We start from the raw sequence: 26,229 nt of genomic DNA on the forward strand, positions 1-26,229 counted from the left end.
AGAGTAAATCAATGTGTCACACTGTAGGAGAGTAAAGCAATGAGTCACTCTATGGGACAGTGAAAAGATGAGTCACTCTATAGGAGAGTAAAGCAATGTGTCACACTGTAGGAGGGTAAAACAATGTGTATAGGAGAGTAAAGCAATGAGTCACACTGTAGGAGGGTAAAACAATGTGTATAGGAGAGTAAAGCAATGAGTCACTCTATAGGAGAGTAAAGCAATGAGTCACTCTATAGGAGAGTAAAGCAATGTGTCACACTGTAGGAGGGTAAAACAAAGTGTATAGGAGAGTAAAGCAATGAGTCACTCTATAGGAGAGTAAATCAATATGTCACTCTATAGGAGAGTAAAGCAATGCGTCACTCTATAGGAGGGTAAATCAATGTGTCACTTTATAGGAGAGTAAAGCAATGCATCAATCTATAGGAGAGTAAAGCAATAAGTCACTCTATAGGAGAGTAAAGCAATGAGTCACTCTACAGGAGAGTAAAGCAATGAGTCACTCTATAGGAGAGTAAAGCAATGTGTCACTCTACAGGAGCGTAAAGCAATGAGTCACTCTATAGGAGAGTAAAGCAATGTGTCACTCTATAGGAGAGTAAAGCAATGAGTCACTCTACAGGAGAGTAAAGCAATGAGTCACTCTAAAGAAGAGTAAAACAATGAGTCACTCTATAGAAGAGTAAAGCAATGAGTCGCTCTAGGAGAGTAAAGCAATGTGTATAGTAGAGTAAAGCAATGTGTCACTCTATTGAAGAGTGAAACGATGAGTCACTCTATAGGAGAGTAAAGCAATGTGTCACACTGTAGGAGAGTAAAGCAATGTGTCACACTGTAGGAGGGTAAAACAATGAGTCACTCTATTGGAGAGTAAATCAATGTGTCACACTGTAGGAGAGTAAAGCAATGAGTCACTCTATGGGACAGTGAAAAGATGAGTCACTCTATAGGAGAGTAAAGCAATGTGTCACACTGTAGGAGGGTAAAACAATGTGTATAGGAGAGTAAAGCAATGAGTCACACTGTAGGAGGGTAAAACAAAGTGTATAGGAGAGTAAAGCAATGAGTCACTCTATAGGAGAGTAAAGCAATGAGTCACTCTATAGGAGAGTAAAGCAATGTGTCACACTGTAGGAGGGTAAAACAATGAGTATAGTAGGGTAAAGCAATGTGTCACTCTATAGGAGAGTAAAGCAATGTGTCACACTGTAGGAGAGTAAAGCAATGTGTCACACTGTAGGTGGGTAAAACAATGTGTATAGTAGAGTAAAGCAATGAGTCACTCTATAGGAGAGTAAAGCAATGAGTCACTCTATAGGAGGGTAAATCAATGTGTCACTTTATAGGAGAGTAAAGCAATGCATCAATCTATAGGAGAGTAAAGCAATAAGTCACTCTATAGGAGAGTAAAGCAATGAGTCACTCTACAGGAGAGTAAAGCAATAAGTCACTCTATAGGAGAGTAAAGCAATGTGTCACTCTATAGGAGAGTAAAGCAATGAGTCACTCTACAGGAGAGTAAAGCAATAAGTCACTCTATAGGAGAGTAAAGCAATGTGTCACTCTACAGGAGCGTAAAGCAATGAGTCACTCTATAGGAGAGTAAAGCAATGTGTCACTCTATAGGAGAGTAAAGCAATGAGTCACTCTACAGGAGAGTAAAGCAATGAGTCACTCTACAGAAGAGTAAAACAATGAGTCACTCTATAGAAGAGTAAAGCAATGAGTCGCTCTATAGGAGAGTAAAGCAATATGTCACTCTATAGGAGAGTAAAGCAATGAGTCACTCTATGGAAAGTAAAGCAATGAGTCACTCTATGGGACAGTGAAGAAAATATGTCACTAAATGGGATAGTGAAATAATGTGTCACGCTAGGGTGGAGTGAAACATATGTCACTTCAAGGGGGAATGATTCAATGACTCAATAAGAGAGTGACACAATGAATATGAATAAACAAATGAGTAAATCATAGGGCACTGAGTTAGAAAAATGACAATAAGAAAATCAAACAGACTATATGTATTTTATAATACTTTACTTTCAAGATTTAAATATGACTGTTGTGTAAAGAAAGAATCTGCAAAATTCAGAACATAACATACCAGTACTGGCCTTATGTATTATCTGATATGCAATGTATAAATTTCAATAAGCTTTTTTGAAGATGGAAGTAATTTGAAATTACTTACAGGCGACACCAAAATCTGTCGTAGCAAAGATTCCAGGAATAGGACCACATTTAAAGTTGGAATCCAAGGTACCATCCGTTGTAAACAGTAAGACCTCATCATGCAGGTGAGAAACAAATTTATCCTTCAGATGTGAGGTGTAATTCCTATCACAGGCATAGTAACTCCCATATTCATTCTCTATCTGAACCATGATCACCGGGCCGCCATTACTATACAAAAGGGGGCGGAGCATCGGAAGAAGCTTGTCAAGCCAAAGGTCCATGTAGTGGATGTAGACTGGCAAGGTAAGACAGACATTTTCAGTGAGTTTAATACAACTATTGCTGAAGAATTCAATGACAAGTCAGACATATATGGATTGTATTTTTTGATATAATATGCATATGAACACCAATTTGATGGGATAGAGACAAAAAAAATCATTGTTAGGCACATGAATGCATACAGACAAATATGACATCAATTTGGAGTCATGTCTACGAAATAATGAAACATAACCTAGACATGAATATGGAACAAGTGTCCTTAGAAGTCACGGTATGTAGGTAGATTGATTCAAAATGTCACAATTCATATACTCACCTGGATCCATTGTCCTAAAAACAGTGTTGGGGTTCTTTTGAAGGATCCAAGCTGGCAGTCCTCCCTACATCAGTAACAGATATTTAATTGATAATAGATCTTCATCATGCTCATATCAAAATGTTACTTTAGGCCAAATATAAGCAACAAACCACACAGTGGCCACTACCAGTAAATTTATATTTCTTATGAAAGAAGATAATTTACAGAAAGATGATGAAAAAACAGTATGTAATATGTAAAACAGAAGATTAAACTTTTCTCCATTTTTTTTTAATTAAGATTTTACTGAGTGTCTCGTCAGTCAAACATGTCTGGAGACCGACACCTATTTCAACGTTGTAAATATATATAAACATATTTTATGGATACTATATAGATTGGTATATGGCATGTAAATGAACACCTATGTGTAGCTCTATCTGGTAAACTTAATATTTGTAATTTGATGTCTATATCACACAGTGGTTTCTATTGACTGAGGACATCTACTGCCAGGTAAAAAAATCACTTCCTTGATGATCTAATTATGAATTCTGTTAAACTGCTGATGTATATGATTCCAAAACACAAACAATAAATTCTGTTACAATTATATCACAGTAAAAACTATTTTCTGAGTAAACTGGCCGGACTAGACGCACATAAACATCAAGATACTAAAAATAATTGTAAATCAACACCATTCTCATCCTACTCAAAAGTAGGTGTCTTAATTGATTTTGATTAGCTTAAAAAACACCTACAAACTCCCATTCACCATCAATATAAGGCCCAGCTCTCAGGACGACCAGTAACCCTATTTCCTTGGCCATGGATATGAACTGCACCACATCATTTTGTCCATCAAAGTCAAATTTGTTCTCCAATGGCTGGTGGACATTCCAAGGAACGTATCTACAAATACACATACCCTGTAATGTTATATTTCTCTGATGGTTAATGTTAGTCATTTCAATCACAATATACCTGATGTTACCAGTGAGTTGGCTTTCTTTGATATTAGATTAGTTTTGTTTTGAGGTTGATTGTTACAAGTGAGTATTAATTTCTTTGTCAAACAACAAACATACCAAGGACGTGTCTTACTTTCATGTTAGTGCACAATCACTCTTCTGCTTAATCACAAACAAGAGGTCCAATTGGCCTGCAGTGCTCACCTGGTATATATATATATATATATAAACCATCCAAATATCATACCTCTTGTCCTTTTAGTTCATGAGAAGAAGTCATTTAAAGGTTTTACCACATGTGACTCCTGTGACCTTGAATATAGGTCAAGGTAATGTCTTTTTCGAAATGTTGTTGGGCTTCATCCTAGGAACATTCAAGCCAAATATCAAATCTCAAAGCCTTTAGTTCATGAGAAAAAGTCCTTTAAAGTTTTTAACAATTCTGACCCCTGTGACCTTGAATACAGGTCAAGGTGATTTCTTTTCACAAACTTTGTTGGGCTTCATTCTTGGAACATACCAGCCAAATTTTAAAATATTGAGTCTTTTGAAAGCTGGTCGACAAACGCCTTGCCATGGCATAAGCTCACCTTCGGCCCAAATGAGCTAAAAATCATAAGACTCTTTTGGAAATTGTAAAACAATTTATCAGTTAGCAACCTACGTAAGTTGGAGCCAAATATCTGAACATATGTTATTGGCATCATTACATGCTGAAATGTAAAAAAAAAAACTTCCTCTTCACAAGCGAAGGATTCAATTTTTTATCACTATTAGAGAGATCACAAGTAATCACATCTACCACAGCTTCTGTGTTAGACAACTTGTATTATTTCTGACAGTAAGATGACGTTTATGTATGTAATTACCAAACCTTCAGTTTTTCATGACAAAGTGCATTGGTGCAGAGATGATTTGGGTACATCAAGTGTAGACCTTAGATTTCAAAGATTTGAAAAAAAAAATCTGAAAAGTTATGTTACAACAGTAAACTTCAAAACTTCAGCAGCACAAACAACTGATGATAGTACAAACTGATTCAATGTACAATAAACACTCACACCTGAATGGCATCCAGTCCAGCGGCATACATCTTAAGGAGTCTGTCTTTCCAGTAATATTGTGGGATACGACTGTAGTGGATACTCCCAGACACATACCGGAATGGCTTCCCATCCTTCAGGAATGTGTTATTTTCATAATCTACAGTGAAACTCCTGGTAGGAACCTGTGAAAAAAGAGAGTGCTTCAAAAATCTGTAAGCAATCTGATGGCATTTCTTTCTTACTCTATCTTCACAGTAAAATGTACAGAATTGTAACGTTTTGCTCTGGTTCTTTTTCACTGACATGAATAGTACAAATGACAAGCAACAGTACGATGAAGGATGAGATTTATTTACACATGTATTAACTGAATGCTCCCGCACATCAAGTACATGTGGCAACTGCTGCCTCGACGATAAAGAATTGCTGGGAACCATTAAGGTTGGCAACTACGCCGGCGTCTCTTGCCTAGTGCTCCTAGCCTTCCGTGGTGTACTCTGCACCATGCCAATATCCCTGCCGTATACTCGTCCTAGGTTCCCAGTTACGCCAGCAATTCCATATCAGCAAGTGTAACCGGGTGCAAATTTCAAAAATATATAAATTACCATGTCAACCACTTCCATGTGCAGCAAAATGGAAAAAGACCTTTGGCCAGTGATCACTGGTCGTATATATACATGTGAACAGAATCAGGATAACATGGACAATATTATAATCATCAACAGAAAATACAATATAAGTGACAATACCACGGATGAATACACACAATAAAACTGCTCATAACCTGTACACTTAATATAGCATATCAAACTTACTGTTAATGCATAAATAGGTAGTATACCTGGCACATTCATTACATTACCCACGCCCCAATTTTAGACCATCTCGGGCAACAAATACGAATAGATGCTCGAAAATATTTTTATAATGTTTTTCTAAAGTATTCAAGCACATTAACACCTGCAGAACTTATGTTCACATTTTTTGTACACACAGATATGACACAGTATAAATCACCACTTCCCTATTTTCCTCATCTTGTTTGAAAATGGCATTCTTAGATGGTAGCAATAAGTTTAACAGCAGAGAGTGAAGAAAAAACACATCAGATCTTTTATATGGTTCATGGTTAATAGCCAACGTTACACTGTATATATTTGCACAAGAAATATTCATTTCTTTTATTTTAACTTTGTGCTAAAATTACAATTTATATAATTTTACTATAATTGTGTTCCCCATTTACTATGGTGTATAGCCAGTGGGAGCATTTGGTGCAAATGTCATATCATTTACCTGTGTTCTATTTATAGTAACATTTTAAGAAATGCAAGCGATAAAGTTTGAGATTTTTACCCAGAAAAAAGCCAGACAATTGAATTATTCACTTCTTGTTCAAAAAAATGTATTGTTGCAATGGTCAAAATATGACGCCCGTTTCTTGTTGCAAACGCTTAAAAGAACTTGATAATTTTTTTAATTAAAACTGTCACTCAAAGGCAGGACCATTATGCTTATTATACTTGAGTGAGCCCAACTTTGAAACGGTATGATCAGGTAACATTCCTGCTTCAACAAGTATATTCACACTTTCATTAGACAAGGACGTACCTTTACATCAACGTGATGACAGTACATTTCCAATACAGAGAAACATAGATGAACATGTAAAAATGAAATTTCATGACAACCTTACCGTAATTATAGACGATAAAGTGACGATCACACTGGGAAAACACAGAGTGACAAGCAGCGCATTCACCAATGCCGCCATTTTGGACTGGTCACATGACCAAGGCCGCTGTCGTTTATGCGAAGAAACCTACTCGTTCACAAAAGAACTTCAGACTTATTTCAAACAAAAATCGTTATGGACCTGCCAATATCAATATATGCCTCGACCACTTTTGGTTAAAAAGCAAAATAAGACAAAATGAAACTTGTAGATCCGACATTGATTTATAAATGAGCAAATCATATCAAACAGCGAAACCACCGATAAATGCAAACGACAGGTGCCGGTGCGTTCTACACGGACTTAAAACATGTCCGTAGTGTTCTCGAGTACTGAATGCTAAAATAACTCATGACGTTTGCATATCCACATCGGTTATAAAAATTTTAGACAGCGTTACCATGGTTATATATACAGGTAACATGTGGATAGTGTTACCTTGGTTATATACAGGTAACACGTGGATAGTGTTACCATGGTTATATACAGGTAACATGTGGACAGTGTTACCTTGGTTATATACAGATAACATGTGGGCAGTGTTACATTGGTTATATACAGGTAACATATGGACAGTGTTACCTTAGTTATATACAGGTAACATGTGGACAGTGTTACCTTGTTATACACAGGGAACATGTGGACAGTGTTACTTTGGTTATATACAGGTAGCATGTGGACATCGTTACCTTCGTTATATACAGGTAACATATGGACAGTGTTACCATGGTTATATACAGGTAACATGTGGACAGTGTTACCTTGGTTATATACAAGTAGCATGTGGACATTGTTACCTTGGTTATATACAGGTAACATGTGAACAGTGTTACCTTGGTTATATACAGGTTACACGTGGACAGTGTTACCTTGGTTATACACAGGAAAAATGTGGACAGTGTTACCTTGGTTATATACAGGTTACACATGGACAGTTTGACCTTGGTTATATACAGGTAAGATGTGGACAGTGTTACCATGGTTATATACAGGTAACATGTGGACAGTGTTACCTTGGTTATATACAGGGAACATGTGGACAGTGTTACCTTAGTTATATACAGGTAACATGTGGACAGTGTTACCTTGGTTATATACAGGTTACACGTGGACATTGTTACCTTGGTTATATACAGGTAACATGTGGACAGTGTTACCTTGGTTATATACAAGTAGCATGTGGACATTGTTACCTTGGTTATATACAGGTAACATGTGAACAGCGTTACCTTGGTTATATACAGATAAGATGTGGACTGGACAGTGTTACCTTGGTTATATACAGATAACATGTGGGCAGTGTTACCTTGGTTATATACAGGTTACACGTGGACAGTGTTACCTTGGTTATATACAGGTTACACGTGGACAGTGTTACCTTGTTATACACAGGGAACATGTGGACAGTGTTACTTTGGTTATATACAGGTAGCATGTGGACATCGTTACCTTCGTTATATACAGGATAGTTACATGGACTGGACAGTGTTACCTTGGTTATATACAGGTAACATGTGGACAGTGTTACCTTGGTTATATACAGATGTACAGACCTTGGTTATATACAGGACTGGACAGTGTTACCTTGGTTATATACAGGTAGCATGTGGACAGTGTTACCTTGGTTATATACAGGTTACACGTGGACATGGACAGTGTTACCTTGGTTATATACAGGTAACATGTGGACAGTGTTACATTGGTTATATACAGGTAACATGTGGACAGTGTTACCTTGGTTATATACAGGTAACATGTGGACAGTGTTACCTTGGTTATATACACATATGTGAACAGCGTTATGTTATATGTAAGATGTGGACAGTGTTACCTTGGTTTTTTTATATACAGTGGACAGTGTGTAAAACATGTGGACATTATTCATGTCTTGCTGTTATATACATAAACATGTGTTATATAAAACCTTTGTTACCTTGGTAGTGTTATAGGGAACAGGTGACAGTGTTACCTTGGTTATATACAGGTTACACGTGGACAGTGTTACCTTGGTTATACACAGGAAAAAGACCTTGGTTATGTACAGGTTAAAATGTGGACAGGTAACATGTGGAATGGTATAACAGTGTTACCTTTATATACAGGTAACATGAACATCTTGGTTATATACAGGTTACACGTGGACATGACCTTGGTTATGTTACATTGTTATATACAGTGTTAGGTAAACATGTGGACAGTGTTACCAGTTATATACAGGTTACAGACAGTGTTACCTTGGTTATATACAGGTTACAAGTGGACAGTGATACCTTGGTTATATACAGTTAAGTATCTATAATGTATGTAAGATGTCTGGACAGTGTTACCTTGGTTATATACAGGTAACAGTGTTACCTTGGTTATATACGATGTGGACACAGTGTTACCTTGGTTATTACAGGTAACATGTTGACAGTGTTACCTTGGTTATATACCTTGGTTATATACAGGTAACATGTGGACAGTGTTACCTTGGTTATATACAAGTAGCATGTGGACAGTGTTACATTGGTTATATACAGGTAACATGTGGACAGTGTTACCTTAGTAATATACAGGTTACACGTGGACAGTGTTACCTTGGTTATATACAGATAAGATGTGGACTGGACAGTGTTACCTTGGTTATATACAGGTAACATGTTGACAGTGTTACCTTGGTTATATACAGGTAACATGTGGACAGTGTTACCTTGGTTATATACAGGTAACATGTGGACAGTGTTACCTTGGTTATATACAAGTAGCATGTGGACAGTGTTACATTGGTTATATACAGGTAACATGTGGACAGTGTTACCTTAGTAATATACAGGTTACACGTGGACAGTGTTACCTTGGTTATATACAGATAAGATGTGGACTGGACAGTGTTACCTTGGTTATATACAGGTAACATGTGGACAGTGTTACCTTGGTTATATACAGGTAACATGTTGACAGTGTTACCTTGGTTATATACAGGTTACACGTGGACAGTGTTACCTTGGTTATATACAGATAAGATGTGGACTGGACAGTGTTACCTTGGTTATATACAGGTAACATGTTGACAGTGTTAAATTGGTTATATACAGGTAACATGTGGACAGTGTTACCTTGGTTATATACAGGTAACATGTGGACAGTGTTACCTTGGTTATATACAGGTTACACGTGGACAGTGTTACCTTGGTTATATACAGATAAGATGTGGACTGGACAGTGTTACCTTGGTTATATACAGGTAACATGTGGACAGCGTTACCTTGGTTATATACAGATAAGATGTGGACTGAACAGTGTTACCTTGGTTATATACAGGTAGCATGTTGACAGTGTTACATTGGTTATATACAGGTTACACGTGGACAGCGTTACCTTGGTTATATACAGATAAGATGTGGACTGGACAGTGTTACCTTGGTTATATACAGGTAACATGTGGACAGTGTTACATTGGTTATATACAGGTAACATATGGACAGTGTTGCCCTACTTATTATGAGTAGTGTTACCTTGGTCACATATATGTGTAAGATGTGAACAATTATACTTTTGTTTTTTTTTTATCTACATGTAGTAGTGTAAAAAGTGACATTATTCACTGTCTTGCTGAATAAACATGTGATAAAAACCTTTGTCTTATGGTAGTGTTATAGGGAAAGGTGACTTAATTGGGAACATCTGCACCATAGAAAAATGAAAACAGATAAGCATGATAATTATAACTAACTTTATTAGAAATCATGAACATCGCAAACATTCAAACATGAAATCTTAATTGTTAATTATTACCCTATAAAAAGTACCAGAGAATTCTTGTCATTTAGATGAAAAAGAGAAAAGAAATCCACTTAGACAGAAGTAAATCTATAATGTATGTATTTCTATGTCGTATTTAACATAAACAACACTTTCATTTTACAGTTAATTACATTACACCTATGTATTTAAACAGGATTGGTACATGTATTGACATTGCCGTTTCTTTCTCTCAAAAAATCATGTGAGAGAATCACTAGAAACATATTACTTTGTCAAGGTTAGAAAAGACAACATTATATGTCTAGGTCTTCAGACATGGCGATGATATTGGTTTGGAGGTCGTTAGTTCAAGGTCGTTGTAACCTTGAGATTGTTGTTGTACCATTAATGAGTGGATGATCGACGAAGCTTACACTACAGGAAACACCAGAATCACAGGGAGCCTTCTCCAGCTCTAGCATGATCAGGGTATTGGGACGAGATTGACCATGCAGGTACGGAGCAGGGACATACATTCTCACCTGTGGCCCTGCCACCGGCCAATAACGTCCAAGATTGATCTCACCCTCAAGTAATGCCTGACCCTAAAATAGACATAATAGTAAAAGTGTCAGAATGAGTCATCTAGAAGTTTTCTGGAATAAGATTGTTGAAAAAAGAGAGATGTATATGGTATATGTAAATAGTTTTAAATGGAGCTTTCCAAATCTTTTCTCTTCTAACAATGTATGAATGCTTATATACTCTGGTGTATCTACAGACATTACAACAGAATTACAAGTGTTTAAAGAAGAGATGTCATTTATTCATGTTATGATGAAGGTTCACATAGTTAACATAATGGATTTTATCGCATGGAAACCATTGGCAAATTCTACTTTGAATAACCTTTGTCCATCCAGTCATGTCCAAGTAGGTGTCTTGTGGATCTCCACTGATGGTCAGGTGTCCTACATAGATAGAGGGCACTTTGGTGTCCACAGCTTTGAATGCTGGCCTGGAAGTTATCGAAAATAAAATACTGTATGAGAAATAATAGTAAAGAGCACTTTGGTGTCTACAGCTGAAAATCCTGGCCTGTAAGTAACTATAATAAAGAACACTTTGGTGTCTACAGCTGTGAATCCTGAGCTGTCAGTAACTATAATAAAGAACACTTTGGTGTCTACAGCTGTGAATCCTGGCCTGTAAGTAACTATAATAAAGAACACTTTGGTGTCTACAGCTGTGAATCCTGAGCTGTCAGTAACTATAATAAAGAACACTTTGGTGTCTACAGCTGTGAATCCTGGTCTGTAAGTAACTATAATAAAGATCACTTTGGTGTCTACAGCTGTGAACCCTGGACCGTGAGTAACTATAATAAAGAACACTTTGGTGTCTACAGCTGTGAATCCTGGCCTGTAAGTAACTATAATAAAGAACACTTTGGTGTCTACAGCTGTGAATCCTGGCCTGTAAGTGACTATAATAAAGAGCACTTTGGTGTCTACAGCTGTGAATCCTGGTCTGTAAGTTACTATAATAAAGAACACTTTGGTGTCTACAGCTGTGAACCATGGCCTGTAAGTAACTATAATAAAGAACACTTTGGTGTCTACAGCTGTGAATCCTGGCCTGTAAGTAACTATAATAAAGAGCACTTTGGTGTCTACAGCTGTGAACCCTGGCCTGTAAGTAACTATAATAAAGAACACTTTGGTGTCTACAGCTGTGAATCCTGGCCTGTAAGTAACAAATGTACTGCTCTCACATTGTCTATATTCTGGGATGTATACATGTGATGATAACAAAGGAGATAGTGTGCACATTGGAGTGATAAATTTAGGATTTCATGATATTCTGGGATGTATACATGTGATGATAACAAAGGAGATAGTGTGCACATTGGAGTGATAAATTTAGGATTTCATGATATTCTGGGATGTGTACATGTGATGATAACAAAGGAGATAGTGTGCACATTGGAGTGATAAATTTAGGATTTCATGATATTCTGGGATGTGTACATGTGATGATAACAAAGGAGATAGTGTGCACATTGGAATGATAAATTTAGGATTTCATGATATTCTGGGATGTATACATGTGATGATAACAAAGGAGATAGTGTGCACATTGGAGTGATAAATTTAGGATTTCATGATATTTTGTTATTTCCGTGGTTGTCTTAGTTGTATCAGTGGATTCTACAACAAATTTACAAATTTATTTGCTATATTCTTTTGTAATATATATACATACTGTTGTGATATTACAGTTGAGTTGATATTATCTGGCAAAACAGGGAATATAACCCAGTCCTGAAGCGTCTCCCCACCAAGTGTAACATTCTCTATCAGTCCCTGTAAATATCATTAGACATACATGTAGTCAATAAATATAGATGATACTGCCTCAATGAACAGAGGAGGCAACCAAAACCTAGAACATCTCACCATCAAGTCTTACTTTCCCAATTAGCCCCTGTAAATGGGGTAGGCATGTACGATAAACATCGGAGATAAGTCACCTTGTAAATAGGAGAGATATTCCAATCATACAGTACAATACCACTTATATAACATAATATATTCATCTTTGGTTACTAAGTACATAATAAACAGGGGAGATAACCTAAACCTGTACTATATCAGTCCTTGGCAACTACGTATATAATACACAGGGGAGATAACCTAAACCTGTACTATATCAGTCCTTTGTTACTATGTATATAATAAACAGGGGAGATAAACTAAACATGTACTATATCAGTCCTTTGTTAATATGTACATAATAAACAGGGGAGATAACCTAAACCTGTACTATATCAGTCCTTGGTTACTATGTACATAATAAACAGGGGAGATAACCTAAACCTGTACTATATCAGTCCTTGGTTACTATGTATATAATAAACAGGGGAGATAACCTAAACCTGTACTATATCAGTCCTTTGTTACTATGTATATAATAAACAGAGGTGATAACCTAAACCTGTATTGTATCAGTCCTTTGTTACTTTGTATACAATTAACAGGGGTGATAACCTAAACCTGTACTATATCAGTCCTTGGTATCTACGTATATAATACACAGGGGAGATACCTTAATTCTGTATTGTATCAGTCCTTGGTTACTATGTATATAATAAACAGGGGAAATAACCTAAACCTGTACTATATAAGTCCTTTGTTAATATGTTCATAATAAACAGGGGAGATAACCTAAACCTGTACTATATTAGTCCTTGGTTACTATGTACATAATAAACAGGGGAGATAACCTAAACCTGTACTATATCAGTCCTTGGTTACTATGTACATAATAAACAGGGGAGATAACCTAAACCTGTACTATATAAGTCCTTTGTTACTATGTACATAATAAACAGGGGAGATAACCTAAACCTGTACTATATCAGTCCTTGGTTACTATGTATATAATAAACAGGGGAGATAACCTTAACCTGTACTATATCAGTCCTTTGTTACTATGTATATAATAAACAGAGGTGATAACCTAAACCTGTATTGTATCAGTCCTTTGTTACTTTGTATATAATTAACAGGGGTGATAACCTAAACCTGTACTATATCAGTCCTTGGTATCTACGTATATAATACACAGGGGAGATACCTTAATCCTGTATTGTATCAGTCCTTGGTTACTATGTATATAATAAACAGGGGAGATAACCTAAACCTGTACTACATCAGTCCTTTGTTACTATGTATATAATAAACAGGGGAGATAACCTAAACCTGTATTTTATCAGTCCTTGGATACTTTTTTATATAAAAAAGTGGAGGGGGTTTGGGTAATCTACACCAGGACTTTATCATTCCTAAATATACTCAGTACATTATAAACAGGGGAGATAATTTGTACCTGGGTATTTATCATTACCAGGAATGACATACACTTTGTTAGAGCAATTAACTAAACACTAGCTGTGTAATTATCATTTGGGCTCACAGCAGGGATTCATTGTAATCAACCCAGAAACCAAATTAAATGGAAGAGTCTGACCACAGTAAACAGTTAGCCCCTACAGTAGGCCTGTATGTCATGTGCAATAATTACAGGTTAATGTTGTGTTCAGTTTTGTATTTCACAGTACAGAGATGTGATGTATATCATTCTAATATGTACCAGAGATATAACTGATATTGAAGCATCTGAATTGTCACCGAGTGTGCCAATCTCCATTGGTCTAGGGAGATAATCCAACAGTATCTCTCACCACCCAAAGATGCCTTAACCAAGTAGCACCTCTTCACAAAGTGTGTGTGCACTAGTCATTGTGATACAAAACAGGACAATGAAAAACAACAAACCCTAAGGAAACTGAACTCTTGAAATACAAAACTGCATTGCTGCTTTTTTGATTGAAGACAGAATCTATTTGACACTTACCTTGAGGTTTTCTGTCAAGGCCCGACCCACATTCACATGTCCCTGATTCTCCACCAGGATGTCCAACACCTGTCCTTTTTTTCCACTCATAAGCAAAAGTGGATCTTTCTCCCGAATAACAATGCCGATAGTTGTCTGTGTAGATGGATACAAATATGAGAATAATCTTATGAAGGCCCTTTTGCACTTACCAGAATATGAAAGAGTAATGTTAACAGAACAAGCAACATATTAAAGGAACAAAGGCAATTAGATTTAGAAAAGGATAGATGTAATGTATCAGACAATGTTCAAAAGACACAACCCAACCTTGTGGCACCAAGGAAAGCTGGCTGCTAGTGATTCCAGTATTTGTTAACTGTTATGGGTGATAATTATACATACAAATATGTACTTTCTTTAACAGTCACCAATCTATGGCCTCTACACAGATCATATATGTCACGTAAGCATGTATATTTTGTATATTTTGTAACTTTTACTGAATTATTGTTCACAGGGTAAGTAACCTTAATAGTGGTTATCACTGGGCAGATGTACAGGTATGAACTGTATGTGAGATCGATGTTTGTTTTGATACCGACATATGAGTTATACTAACATCACACTTTATGTTCATATGGGTCAGACACAGATGACAGGTTGTGGTAAGCAATGTTCTTTCTTTCTTTTTTCTTATTCTGATATTATTTAATCCATGCCAGTTAATTTATCATGTTAAGCAATCAATGTGTTGGTGTGCTACATTCATGTATGACTTTAGTATATTGTGTTTTTATATTTATAAATGTATATATATATTTATATTGTATCATTATAATTTCGTATTTCCTAGTCCTAATTGTTGTGTTCTATTAACATACACGTTGTTGTTTTGAGATTATTTTACTTTATATATGGCGAGTGTACACCCACAGGGTGGAACAAATATGGAACCCTTGAGATGTCATTTATTAGAAGTTGTGCTAAGTCATTTTTGTAGTAGCTAATTGGAGCTGCACACTAGCTTGTCTATTTATGTCATATTGTAATTACCTGTAATGTGTAATTTACAGTAAAATTAACAAATACTTGTCAATTTCAAGAGTAATTAGCATTTTAATAGGTTGTTAAGTAAGAGAGACACAAACTGAGGTCAGTGTCTGATGTGAGGAGAGATCGATGTCTTGTGATTTTGACCCAGAAGTTGAGGTTTGCCTAACATTTTACAGCATGTGCTATGTCACTGTTGGCTCATGTGATACAACTAACAGTGAATCATTTAAGTATGGAACTGCTTGTTGCTCAGCATGGTCGTGACTTTGTATGCTTTCAGTTTATCTATGTTCCAGGATGTGTTTACTGATCTTCACCAGACATACTGTGAAGCTGCAGACAGTTATTTGACATAATTGTTTTGAGAGTGTGTTAACTTGTGAGTGCATTTTAATATATATGTATTTTGCATATAAATTCTTTATTGTTTCATTGTAGATAAACATTTGTCATTGTAATCAATCTTTTCGGTCTTCTTTTCCCGCATCACAGACCAATGGTCATTCCATGTTAACAAGATAGTACATGTATTTATACCTGAATCGGTTTGGGAGAAATTATCATTGTATCTAGAAAGGCATGGGAAGGCAGACTCCCATCCCTAGAGCAGATTCATAACTTTTAGTTGTCAAACATGACAATTGTTGAGGTTTTTGAAAATTCTGAATACATCAACATTTAGAATAATGCAGGATTAGCAGTTACTGATGAAGAATACAAATTAACATCAGTTAGGGATGAGATAAAAGGAACTCAATGTCTAGAAAAAAATATTTTTTAAGTGACAAATATGAAACAATTTCATTTTTGGTACTTTTGAGAATCTTCTCTCTCAGATATAAATACCCTATCAATTTCCAGCAGGTATCCCCTGTCTCACACACTAAATACCTGAGTGTAACTTATATTGTCCAGCATGACATACCACCTGTCTCACACACCAAACACCTGAGTGTAACTTACATTGCCCTGTATGACATACCACCTGTCTCACACACCAGACACCTGAGTGTAACTTACATTGCCCTGTATGACATACCACCTGTCTCACACACCAGACACCTGAGTGTAACTTACATTGTCCAGCATGACATATCACCTGTCTCATACACCAGACACCTGAGTGTAACTTACATTGCCATGTATGACATACCACCTGTCTTACACACCAGACACCTGAGTGTAACTTACATTGTCCAGCATGACATATCACCTGTCTCATACACCAGACACCTGAGTGTAACATACATTGTCCAGCCTGACATATCACCTGTCTCATACACAAGACACCTGAGTGTAACTTACATTGACCAGCATCACATACTACCTGTCTCAACACACCAGACACCTGATGGTAACTTACATTGTCCAGCACGACATACCACCTGTCCCTCACTCCAGACACCTGAGTGTAACTTACATTGTCCAGCATGACATACCACCTGTCCCTCACTCCAGAAACCTGAGTGTAACTTACATTGTCCAGCCTGACATATCCCATGTCCCTCACTCCAGAAACCTGAGTGTAATTTACATTGTCCAGCATGACATATCCCATGTCCCTCACTCCAGACACCTGAGTGTAACAAACATTGTCCAGCATGACATATCCCCTGTCCCTCACTCCAGACACCTGAGTGTAACTTACATTGTCCAGCATGACATATCCCCTGTCCCTCACTCCAGACATCTGAGTGTAACTTACATTGTCCAGCATGACATATCCCCTGTCCCTCACTCCAGAAACCTGAGTGTAACTTACATTGTCCAGCATGACATATCCCATGTCCCTCACTCCAGAAACCTGAGTGTAACTTACATTGTCCAGCATGACATATCCCCTGTCCCTCACTCCAGACACCTGAGTGTAACTTACATTGTCCAGCATGACATATCCCCTGTCCCTCACTCCAGAAACCTGAGTGTAACTTACATTGTCCAGCATGACATATCCCCTGTCCCTCACTCCAGAAACCTGAGTGTAACTTACATTGTCCAGCATGACATATCCCCTGTCCCTCACACCAGAAACCTGAGTGTAACTTACATTGTCCAGCATGACATATCCCCTGTCCCTCACTCCAGACATCTGTGTGTAACTTACATTGTCCAGCATGACATATCCCCTGTCCCTCACTCCAGAAACCTGAGTGTAACTTACATTGTCCAGCATGACATATCCCCTGTCCCTCACTCCAGAAACACGAGTGTAACTTACATTGTCCAGCATGACATATCCCCTGTCCCTCACTCCAGAAACCTGAGTGTAACTTACATTGTCCAGCATGACATATCCCCTGTCCCTCACACCAGAAACCTGAGTGTACCTTACATTGTCAAGCATGACATATCCCCTGTCCCTCACTCCAGAAACCTGAGTGTAACTTACATTGTCCAGTATGACATATCCCCTGTCCCTAACACCAGGTACTTGTAAAACTGTGTTAATGTTGACATCTTTTTTAAGGACATGCCTGTACAGTGCAAATCCTTGATTCTGAAACAGTCAGAAAGGAATGAGTTGGTTAAGAGAATCTAACGATTCATTAACATGAATTCACCCTTAAAATCTTATCCATGATTACAAATATACACACCAGTAACCTATTAACCAAACAGATGACTTTAAATTAACAATTTTGTAATCTCTGTACTTTTTAGATATGATTATCTTTTACTTCAAACTACACTTGTGTTGTCATTTTCAATCTTTGTCCTTAATAAAGATGTTAAGAAAAGAAAGATGAATTATAACTGCAGACTAAACTTACACTGTCTTTAATTAGTAATTATTAATTATTTGTGTAGAAGGATTGATGGGACACCTCCACACAAGAAAGGTTTTATCCCTATCTAGATAACTAAGGAACAACTTTTTGACAGCAGTACTGTGGAATAGAGAGTAATTTGATGCTACACTGTGTGGATGACTTGCCTGGCCTATGGCCTCCATGGTAAGCGGATACACAGAGTTCACCCCACCAGTAGGACTGAGATGTTCCAGAAGGTCTTGTACAGTTCCCAACTGGAAACAAGTGACATTTCTCAATTAGCATTTTGTTAAGTGTATGGCACCTCACTTTTATGTATACTGGTAAATATTTTACTTCTGGACCAGTTTAGGATCGCAATCAAAATTTGTACATCAATAACTTTAGTAATCTATCATGTTACTTTACTGGGATTTCTGATACTTTTCAGACCAATTGTGATGTAATTAACTTACAAACTTCATCGGGACCGTGCCATACTTGACCTTCGTTGAGGGTGCAGGAATTGGGACATCTGGGAGACGATTGTACTGAGGAAAAAAACAATTTATAAACAGATCAACAAATCAAAAAATTACAAATTATATCAGACACAATATTCTTAAAATTTTTATGACATTGATTCAATCTAGTAAAAATTAGCATTGTAATTCCGTTCCAACACATTTAAGTGAATTGTAGAGGAGGAAAATTTCAAATCTAATTTTTATTAAATTCGACATCAAAGTAAAACATGATATCATGTATATATTACACAGGTTCGATATTTGTGATTGACCTCCAGACTCTTTATCAATGCTGTCCATTCATAACGAGGTAGTTGTCTGATGACATCATTGATAAGAAGTAAAAAGTTGAAATTTTAATTTTAAATGAAATTGAATGTTTTGAATTTTTTCTTTGTTTTGAGTGTATGGTTTAAGAAATTAACCAAAATGTCATTGCTTTTAGAGCTTAGTATAGTTTGTTGACATTCACCTTTGATATAATATTTCTTAGTGTGAGGTACTTTGGAGTTATGTCCCCTGCTTCTGTCAAAGGTGCATCATAATCATAGCTTGTAGGTATTGGGTCAAAAAATGGGAAAACAAAGTAATTAGCACCTGAAAAAAGGATAGAAAAATATGTTGTAAAACATAGATATATAGCTGCATGTTGTTCTATTTTACCTTGGGTGTGTTTTATATATATATATATAGTTGAAAAGAATTAAATCAACACGACAAATGTATTCCGCTAACGTTTTCAGGACTAACGACCATCTTCAGGCGATGCATTTATTATGATGTCATACATAATACATAAAAGGAACATTTTTAATTTTTCCTTTTTACAAAATGGCCGATTCGGGTGTGATAAAAAGATTGTGTAAATTTTTTGAAAAAACCTTTAAACATAATTGATTAATAAGAAAGCCACATAAATGTTATGTCAATATACTGCGAACCATAATATTATCTCCCCTTCTCTTATGTATTATGTATGACGTTACAATGTCGTTACCAACACATTATGATAAATGTATCGCCTGAAGATGGCCATTAGGCCTCAAAATATTAGGTCGTGTTTTATTCTTGTCAAATATTCTATTGATACACAAAGCATTTTTAAGTTAAATATATATATATATATATATATATATATATTTAAATCTGTATATCAATTTTGATCTTCATGAACCAAAGCAGCTGGAGTACTGCCTGGCTAGGGTTGTTGATTAAGAGTGTAAAAAAAACAAATCTACATCAACAATTGAATTTCTCCTTCTGCTAGTGGTTTATTTTAATGGATGTTTGTACATATGTTATCCAAAATGACTTTTCAGGATTATATATTTTTTAAATAATATTTAATCAACAGAAAATCTTAACATACCATTCCAGTATCCAAAGTTGGTACCTCCTTCGAACATGTACCTGTAATTAATTGTTTTTTACCTGTACTAGAGACATACTACTGAAAACAGAGCTGCACTTGTTAATTCATTAATACTCTGATTATCATTTTTTTTTTATTATTTATTCTAATATTTCTAGGATTAGGCATTAAAAATCAACAAAAGATGATAGAAATATGATAAAATTCACATGAAATGTTTGTTGGTATATCCTTTAGGACTAAAGCATCTCTGTTACTGACTCATAAAGCCAAGCATAAGAGGACACTGCTGATATATGTATTGTCTCCCTTTACACACAAACTGAGTATAGGTATCATGATATCAGTCTCACATGTTAACATTCGCTCCGTATCTAAGCAGCTCATCGAGATCTTTGGCGACTTTTTCTGTACTTCTGACCTGGTGTTTAGATCCCCAGTAATCCAGCCAGCCAGTGTAAAACTCTGAATTCACCTGTAACATTATAAATTAAGCCTGTATATGAACACATTGTCACACATAACATTTTTTAGCTTTATCATATATGTTTTTGATTGATGTAATCCTGATCGTGATCTATTGGGTTATTGTAGAAAGATGATGATGATGATGATGATGATGATGGTGGTGGTGGTTTCTCGTCTCCGTGACTCAGCCCGTCGCTGGGCATAGTCCAATCTACATGTGTCGATTCTCTGGCGACGTGACGGGGGTGCTCCGCTCATGGGTTAGAGTCGTCTGGGGGTTGATTGGTTTATAATTTGGAGACGACTCCCTGGTCTACAGGTAGATCTTAAATTATCATTTTGTGACCATTTCCCACAGTTTGTAATTGATATATAATTTAGATCACCATTTTCCACAGTTTGTAATTGATATATAACTTTGGTAACCATTTTCCTATTTTTTCAGACAACTCTAAATAAGATGTTGTCACAAGCTGCCAATTTAGACTTCCATGAATATCTCGAAATATAATTCATACAAATAATATAGATCAGGTGCACAATGAAATTAGTTTTAAATTTGAATATCAAAAATGTTCCCAAAGGACACATATTGAAGAATATATAACTTACCAAAGGACCATTTGGTTCAAATCTTCTTTGATGTTTAAACTTTTCTGTTGGTTTTTCATATTCTGAAAAATTTAGAAAATGCAGTTGATACTGATGATTAAAAAGATGTAAACTTTATAAGAAATATGACCGGCTTTTCTTTTTTTTTAATTTATCAAACAACAAATAAGTCACAATATTTCTCCTGCTGTAATCCCAGAAGGCTAATTAACACATTACATCGAACTTAAGGTCAGGGGTGGGCTTATTACAGAACTAAGAAAAAGCATTGGTTTGTATTTTCAATAACAAAACGTACATGTACATGTATTGACAAATGTGTAATTCAAGCTGAATTTTACCAGGCATGACTCCTTTCTTTTAAATTTTTTTTTTAATACAAGCAGTTTTCTTATAGATGTAAAATATTTATTGAATTTTTCATGACCTTTACCTGTAATACCAAAATCTATGGTAGAATATACCCCAGGTATCTTTCCACATTCAATGAATGGGTCGATAGCATTATCTGTTGTGAAGAGAACCACGTCCTTGCCCAGGTGAAAGATGACCTTGTCTCTCAGGTGTTCTGTGTAAGTATGATCGCAGGCAAAGTAACTCCCATACTCATTCTCTATCTGTAAAACATAAGTACATAATGTAAACCTCTAAATGATCTGGAAAACAGACCTGACACTGACAAGGCTTCTGATTCAGTCAACGGTTGGATTTCTCTATGGATTGAAGAATCACTCACAATGAATTTGTAATATATGCACACATTTGTGAAATTCGGTCTGACAGAAAATAAAATCAAAATTAATGTCAGATCAATGGTAATTATTTCTGATCGAGAATATTTTGTAATATTACATGCTTGTCCACTTTTGTTAATACAGCAATTATCACAAAGAATGGAACAACATGTAGTGTTGCATGATGGGAGCATTTTACTTACTCATTGATGCTCATGGTGGAGCACCTACCTGTACTGTGATGATAGGTCCCCCATTTTGATACAAGAGAGATTTCACCTACCTGTACTGTGATGATAGGTCCCCCATTTTTATACAAGAGAGGCTTCACTTACCTGTACTGTGATGATGGGGCCCCATTTTTATACAAGAGAGGCTTCACCTACCTGTACTGTGATGATGGGACCCCCATTTTTTTACAAGAGAGGCTTCACCTACCTGTACTGTGATGATGGGACCCCCATTTTTTTACAAGAGAGGCTTCACCTACCTGTACTGTGATGATGGGACCCCTACTTTTATATACAAGAGACTTCACCTACCTGTACTGTGATGATGGGACCCCCATTTTTTTACAAGAGAGGCTTCACCTACCTGTACCGTGATGATGGGACCCCTACTTTTATATATGAGAGACTTCACCTACCTGTACTGTGATGATGGGACCCCTACTTTTATATACAAGAGACTTCACCTACCTGTACTGTGATGATGGGACCCCCATTTTTTTACAAGAGAGGCTTCACCTACCTGTACTGTGATGATGGGACCCCTACTTTTATATATGAGAGACTTCACCTACCTGTACTGTGATGATGGGACCCCCATTTTTTTACAAGAGAGGCTTCACCTACCTGTACTGTGATGATGGGACCCCTAATTTTATATATGAGAGACTTCACCTACCTGTACTGTGATGATGGGACCCCCATTTTTTTACAAGAGAGGCTTCACCTACCTGTACTGTGATGATGGGACCCCCATTTTGATACAGGAGTGGCTTCACCTTTGGCAGAAGGATGTCAAACCATTGGTCAACAAAGTGTATATATGCTGTAACAAAGTTATAAATTACTGTTAATTACTTCACCATTTAAGTAAATGTACTTCAAAGCAAGAGAACATATACACCAAAATTCAAAAACATCTCAAAAGAACTGAGATATAATTTTGCAACAAGTATGTAATGATTATGTTAATTATGTAATGATCATGTAAAGTATGTAATGATTATGTAAATTATGTAATAATTATGTAAATTATGTAATGATTATGTAAATTATGTAATGATCATGTAAAGTATGTAATGATTATGTAAATTATGTAATAATTATGTAAATTATGTAATGATTATGTACGTTGTGATTTCACGTTATTTATGAATTATTTATGACGTCATTAAGTTGTCATTTTGAAACATAAAGCTATTACACAGTGAAAGCTGAAAGCTGTAAGACCTACTGTTTTTTCTCTATTTAACCCAATCCATGTGGATATGAACTTTTTTCACTATATATATATTTATATATACTGTATGTCGGATACTTAAATAGTCTGGGATCTACTTACTTGAATCCATTGATCTGAAAACTGTTTTAGGGTTTTCCTTTAATATCCAGGCTGGTAAACCTCCCTATCAAGAAGAAAGCCTAACATCAACATTCTAACAGGTACGTAAGAAACAATTTGAATGATTTCACTATTTCTCAAACAATAGTTGAACTGAATTTCATATGAGTCACTATATACTCGGCATACAAACCTGTGAGTCGCGAAGTCGCTATACTGTACAAAGCCAAATAAGTCTATGGGACAGTTTACTTACGAAATCCCACTCAGCACATATAAATGGTCCTGGCCGAAGAATGACCAAGAGTCCTACATCATTGGCCAAAGTTAAAATATATTGGTCAAACAAACATATTGCTGTACCAATAAAGTCATACACATTGCCAGGTATTCTTTGTACAAATGAATATTCAAGGAATGTACCTACATTTCAGAGTTACATTTACAAAAACTAATTTAAACTTCCATATATGGACATTTATATGAATTATTTAATATCAATGGGTATGATACAGACATAATGTTACAAGCAATATTGGTATATAATTTGATAAACAAAACATATTGTTGTACAATGATTTAGATGTAAATTAAATTTAATCAAAAGTATTAATTTGTAAAATGGACATAATGTAATGACATATTATGTAAATTATTACATAAAACAAAAATGTAATATTTGTAAATTATGTCAAATGATCAGAAGTATGTAAAATGAACAGAAATATTATGTTAACATGTACTTGTATTAACAAATAATGCTTTTAATAGATGATAAATATGAAATATATTTCATTAAAGCAAGGTAATATAACTTTTCTGTAAAATGTACATAATATGTTACATAATGTTACATGAACTGTGTGAAAAGTATATAATTTGATAAACAAAGACATGCTAAAATATGACATATAAATTTCTAAAATGTAAAAATCAGTGGTATTCAAACTATGTAAACACAATAAATATAATCAAAACATAAGATGTAATTTTTTGACTGAACTAAACTATATCTCTAATGGGACATATTTAATATCATCTCACATTATGTTATCAACTTATTGAACTATAAATGTTGAAAAGTATGACTTATATAACTATTGATGATTGAAATCAGTATGACTTATTGAACTATAACTATCCACTGTTGAAATCAGTAGGACTAATTGTCTATGATGAACTGTTGAAATCATATGCTTATTGAACTATAACTAGATGAACTGTTGAAATCTGACTTAAGAACCTATTGATGTTTTTTCAGTAGGACTTATTGAACTTAACTATTGATGAACTGTTGAAATGGTATGACTTATGAACTTATAACTATTCCATGAACTGTTGAAATCTATGAACTATAATTATTTATATAACTGTTGAAATAATGACTGGGAACTATAACTATTGATGAATTGATCTGAAAACTGTTTTACATCCAGGCTTAAACCTAACTATCATGAAGAAAGCCTAACATCAACTTTGAAACAGTACTTATTGAACTATAACATGAATGTTCACTATTTCTCAAACAATATGGAATTTCATATGAGTCACTATATTGCATACAAACTGTGAAATCAGTATACTGTATTGAAATAAGTCTACTACATACTTTTAATAGATGAACTGTTAAAAACTGGAATATAAAACTATAACATTGCCCTTTTGACTTATTGAATATTCATGAAATGTCCATGAACTGTTGGAATGACTTATTGAACTATAATCCATGAACTGTTGAAATCAGTATGACTTATTGAACTATAACTATTGATGAACTGTTGAAATCAGTATGACTTATTGAACTATACTACTATGGCCATGAACTGTTGAAATCAGTATGACTTATTGAACTATAACTATTGATGAACTGTTGAAATCAGTAGGACTTATTGAACTATAACTATTGATGAACTGTTGAAATCAGTATGACTTATTGAACTATAACTATTGATGAACTGTTGAAATCAGTATGACTTATTACAACTAATTTAAACTTTATATGGACATGTATATGAATTATTTGAAATATCAATTATTGAATATAACTATTGATGAAAAAATCATATATGACTTTTGAACTATAACTATTGATGAAATATTTCAAACAACTGTTGAAATGTATGACTTATTGAACTAAACTATTGATGAACTGTTGAAATCAGTACTTATTGAACTATAACTAATGAACTGTTGAAATCAGTATGACTTATTGAACTATAACTATGAACAAATGTTACATAATGAACTGTTGAAATCAGTAGGACTTATTGAACTATAACTATTGATGAACTGTTGAAATCAGTAGGACTTATTGAACTATAACTATTGATGAACTGTTGAAATCAGTATTACTTATTGAACTATAACTATATGTCCATGAACTGTTCAAATCAGTAGGACTTATTGAACTATAACTATTGATGAACTGTTCAAATCAGTAGGACTTATTGAACTATAACTATAACTGTTCAAATCAGTATGACTTATTGAACTATAAC

The 26,229-nt window shown here is 35.3% G+C and overlaps 2 protein-coding genes across 2 annotated transcripts in view; both read right to left on the minus strand.

Moving 5' to 3' along the window:
• The window catches only part of LOC132565476 (beta-galactosidase-like), a 26,300-nt gene extending 19,742 nt beyond the window's left edge, over positions 1 to 6,558 (minus strand). The window contains exons 1-5 of the mRNA XM_060230126.1: positions 6,481 to 6,558; positions 4,797 to 4,963; positions 3,526 to 3,676; positions 2,780 to 2,843; positions 2,195 to 2,473 (exon numbers count right to left, since the gene is read on the minus strand). Coding sequence (XP_060086109.1) covers positions 2,195 to 2,473; positions 2,780 to 2,843; positions 3,526 to 3,676; positions 4,797 to 4,963; positions 6,481 to 6,558 — 739 coding nt within the window. The remainder of the gene's footprint in view (positions 1 to 2,194; positions 2,474 to 2,779; positions 2,844 to 3,525; positions 3,677 to 4,796; positions 4,964 to 6,480) is intronic.
• A 4,055-nt stretch (positions 6,559 to 10,613) lies between these two features.
• Positions 10,614 to 25,186, minus strand: LOC132565477 (beta-galactosidase-like). Its single transcript, XM_060230127.1, has 16 exons — positions 25,162 to 25,186; positions 23,988 to 24,154; positions 23,732 to 23,795; positions 23,121 to 23,215; positions 21,862 to 22,045; positions 21,429 to 21,490; positions 20,702 to 20,823; positions 20,346 to 20,386; positions 19,449 to 19,573; positions 18,926 to 19,000; positions 18,635 to 18,724; positions 18,089 to 18,196; positions 14,665 to 14,799; positions 12,511 to 12,611; positions 11,155 to 11,263; positions 10,614 to 10,850 (listed from the first exon to the last, which is right to left on the minus strand). The coding sequence occupies exons 1-16, from the start codon at positions 25,184 to 25,186 to the stop codon at positions 10,614 to 10,616; spliced, it is 1,740 nt and encodes a 579-aa protein (XP_060086110.1).
• Between the last annotated feature and the right edge of the window lie 1,043 nt (positions 25,187 to 26,229).

This window comes from Ylistrum balloti, unplaced genomic scaffold (assembly GCF_031769215.1).
Source record: "Ylistrum balloti isolate Yb309-2 unplaced genomic scaffold, AGI_CSIRO_Ybal_v1 Utg369724, whole genome shotgun sequence".
Taxonomy (NCBI): Eukaryota; Metazoa; Mollusca; class Bivalvia; order Pectinida; family Pectinidae; genus Ylistrum; species Ylistrum balloti.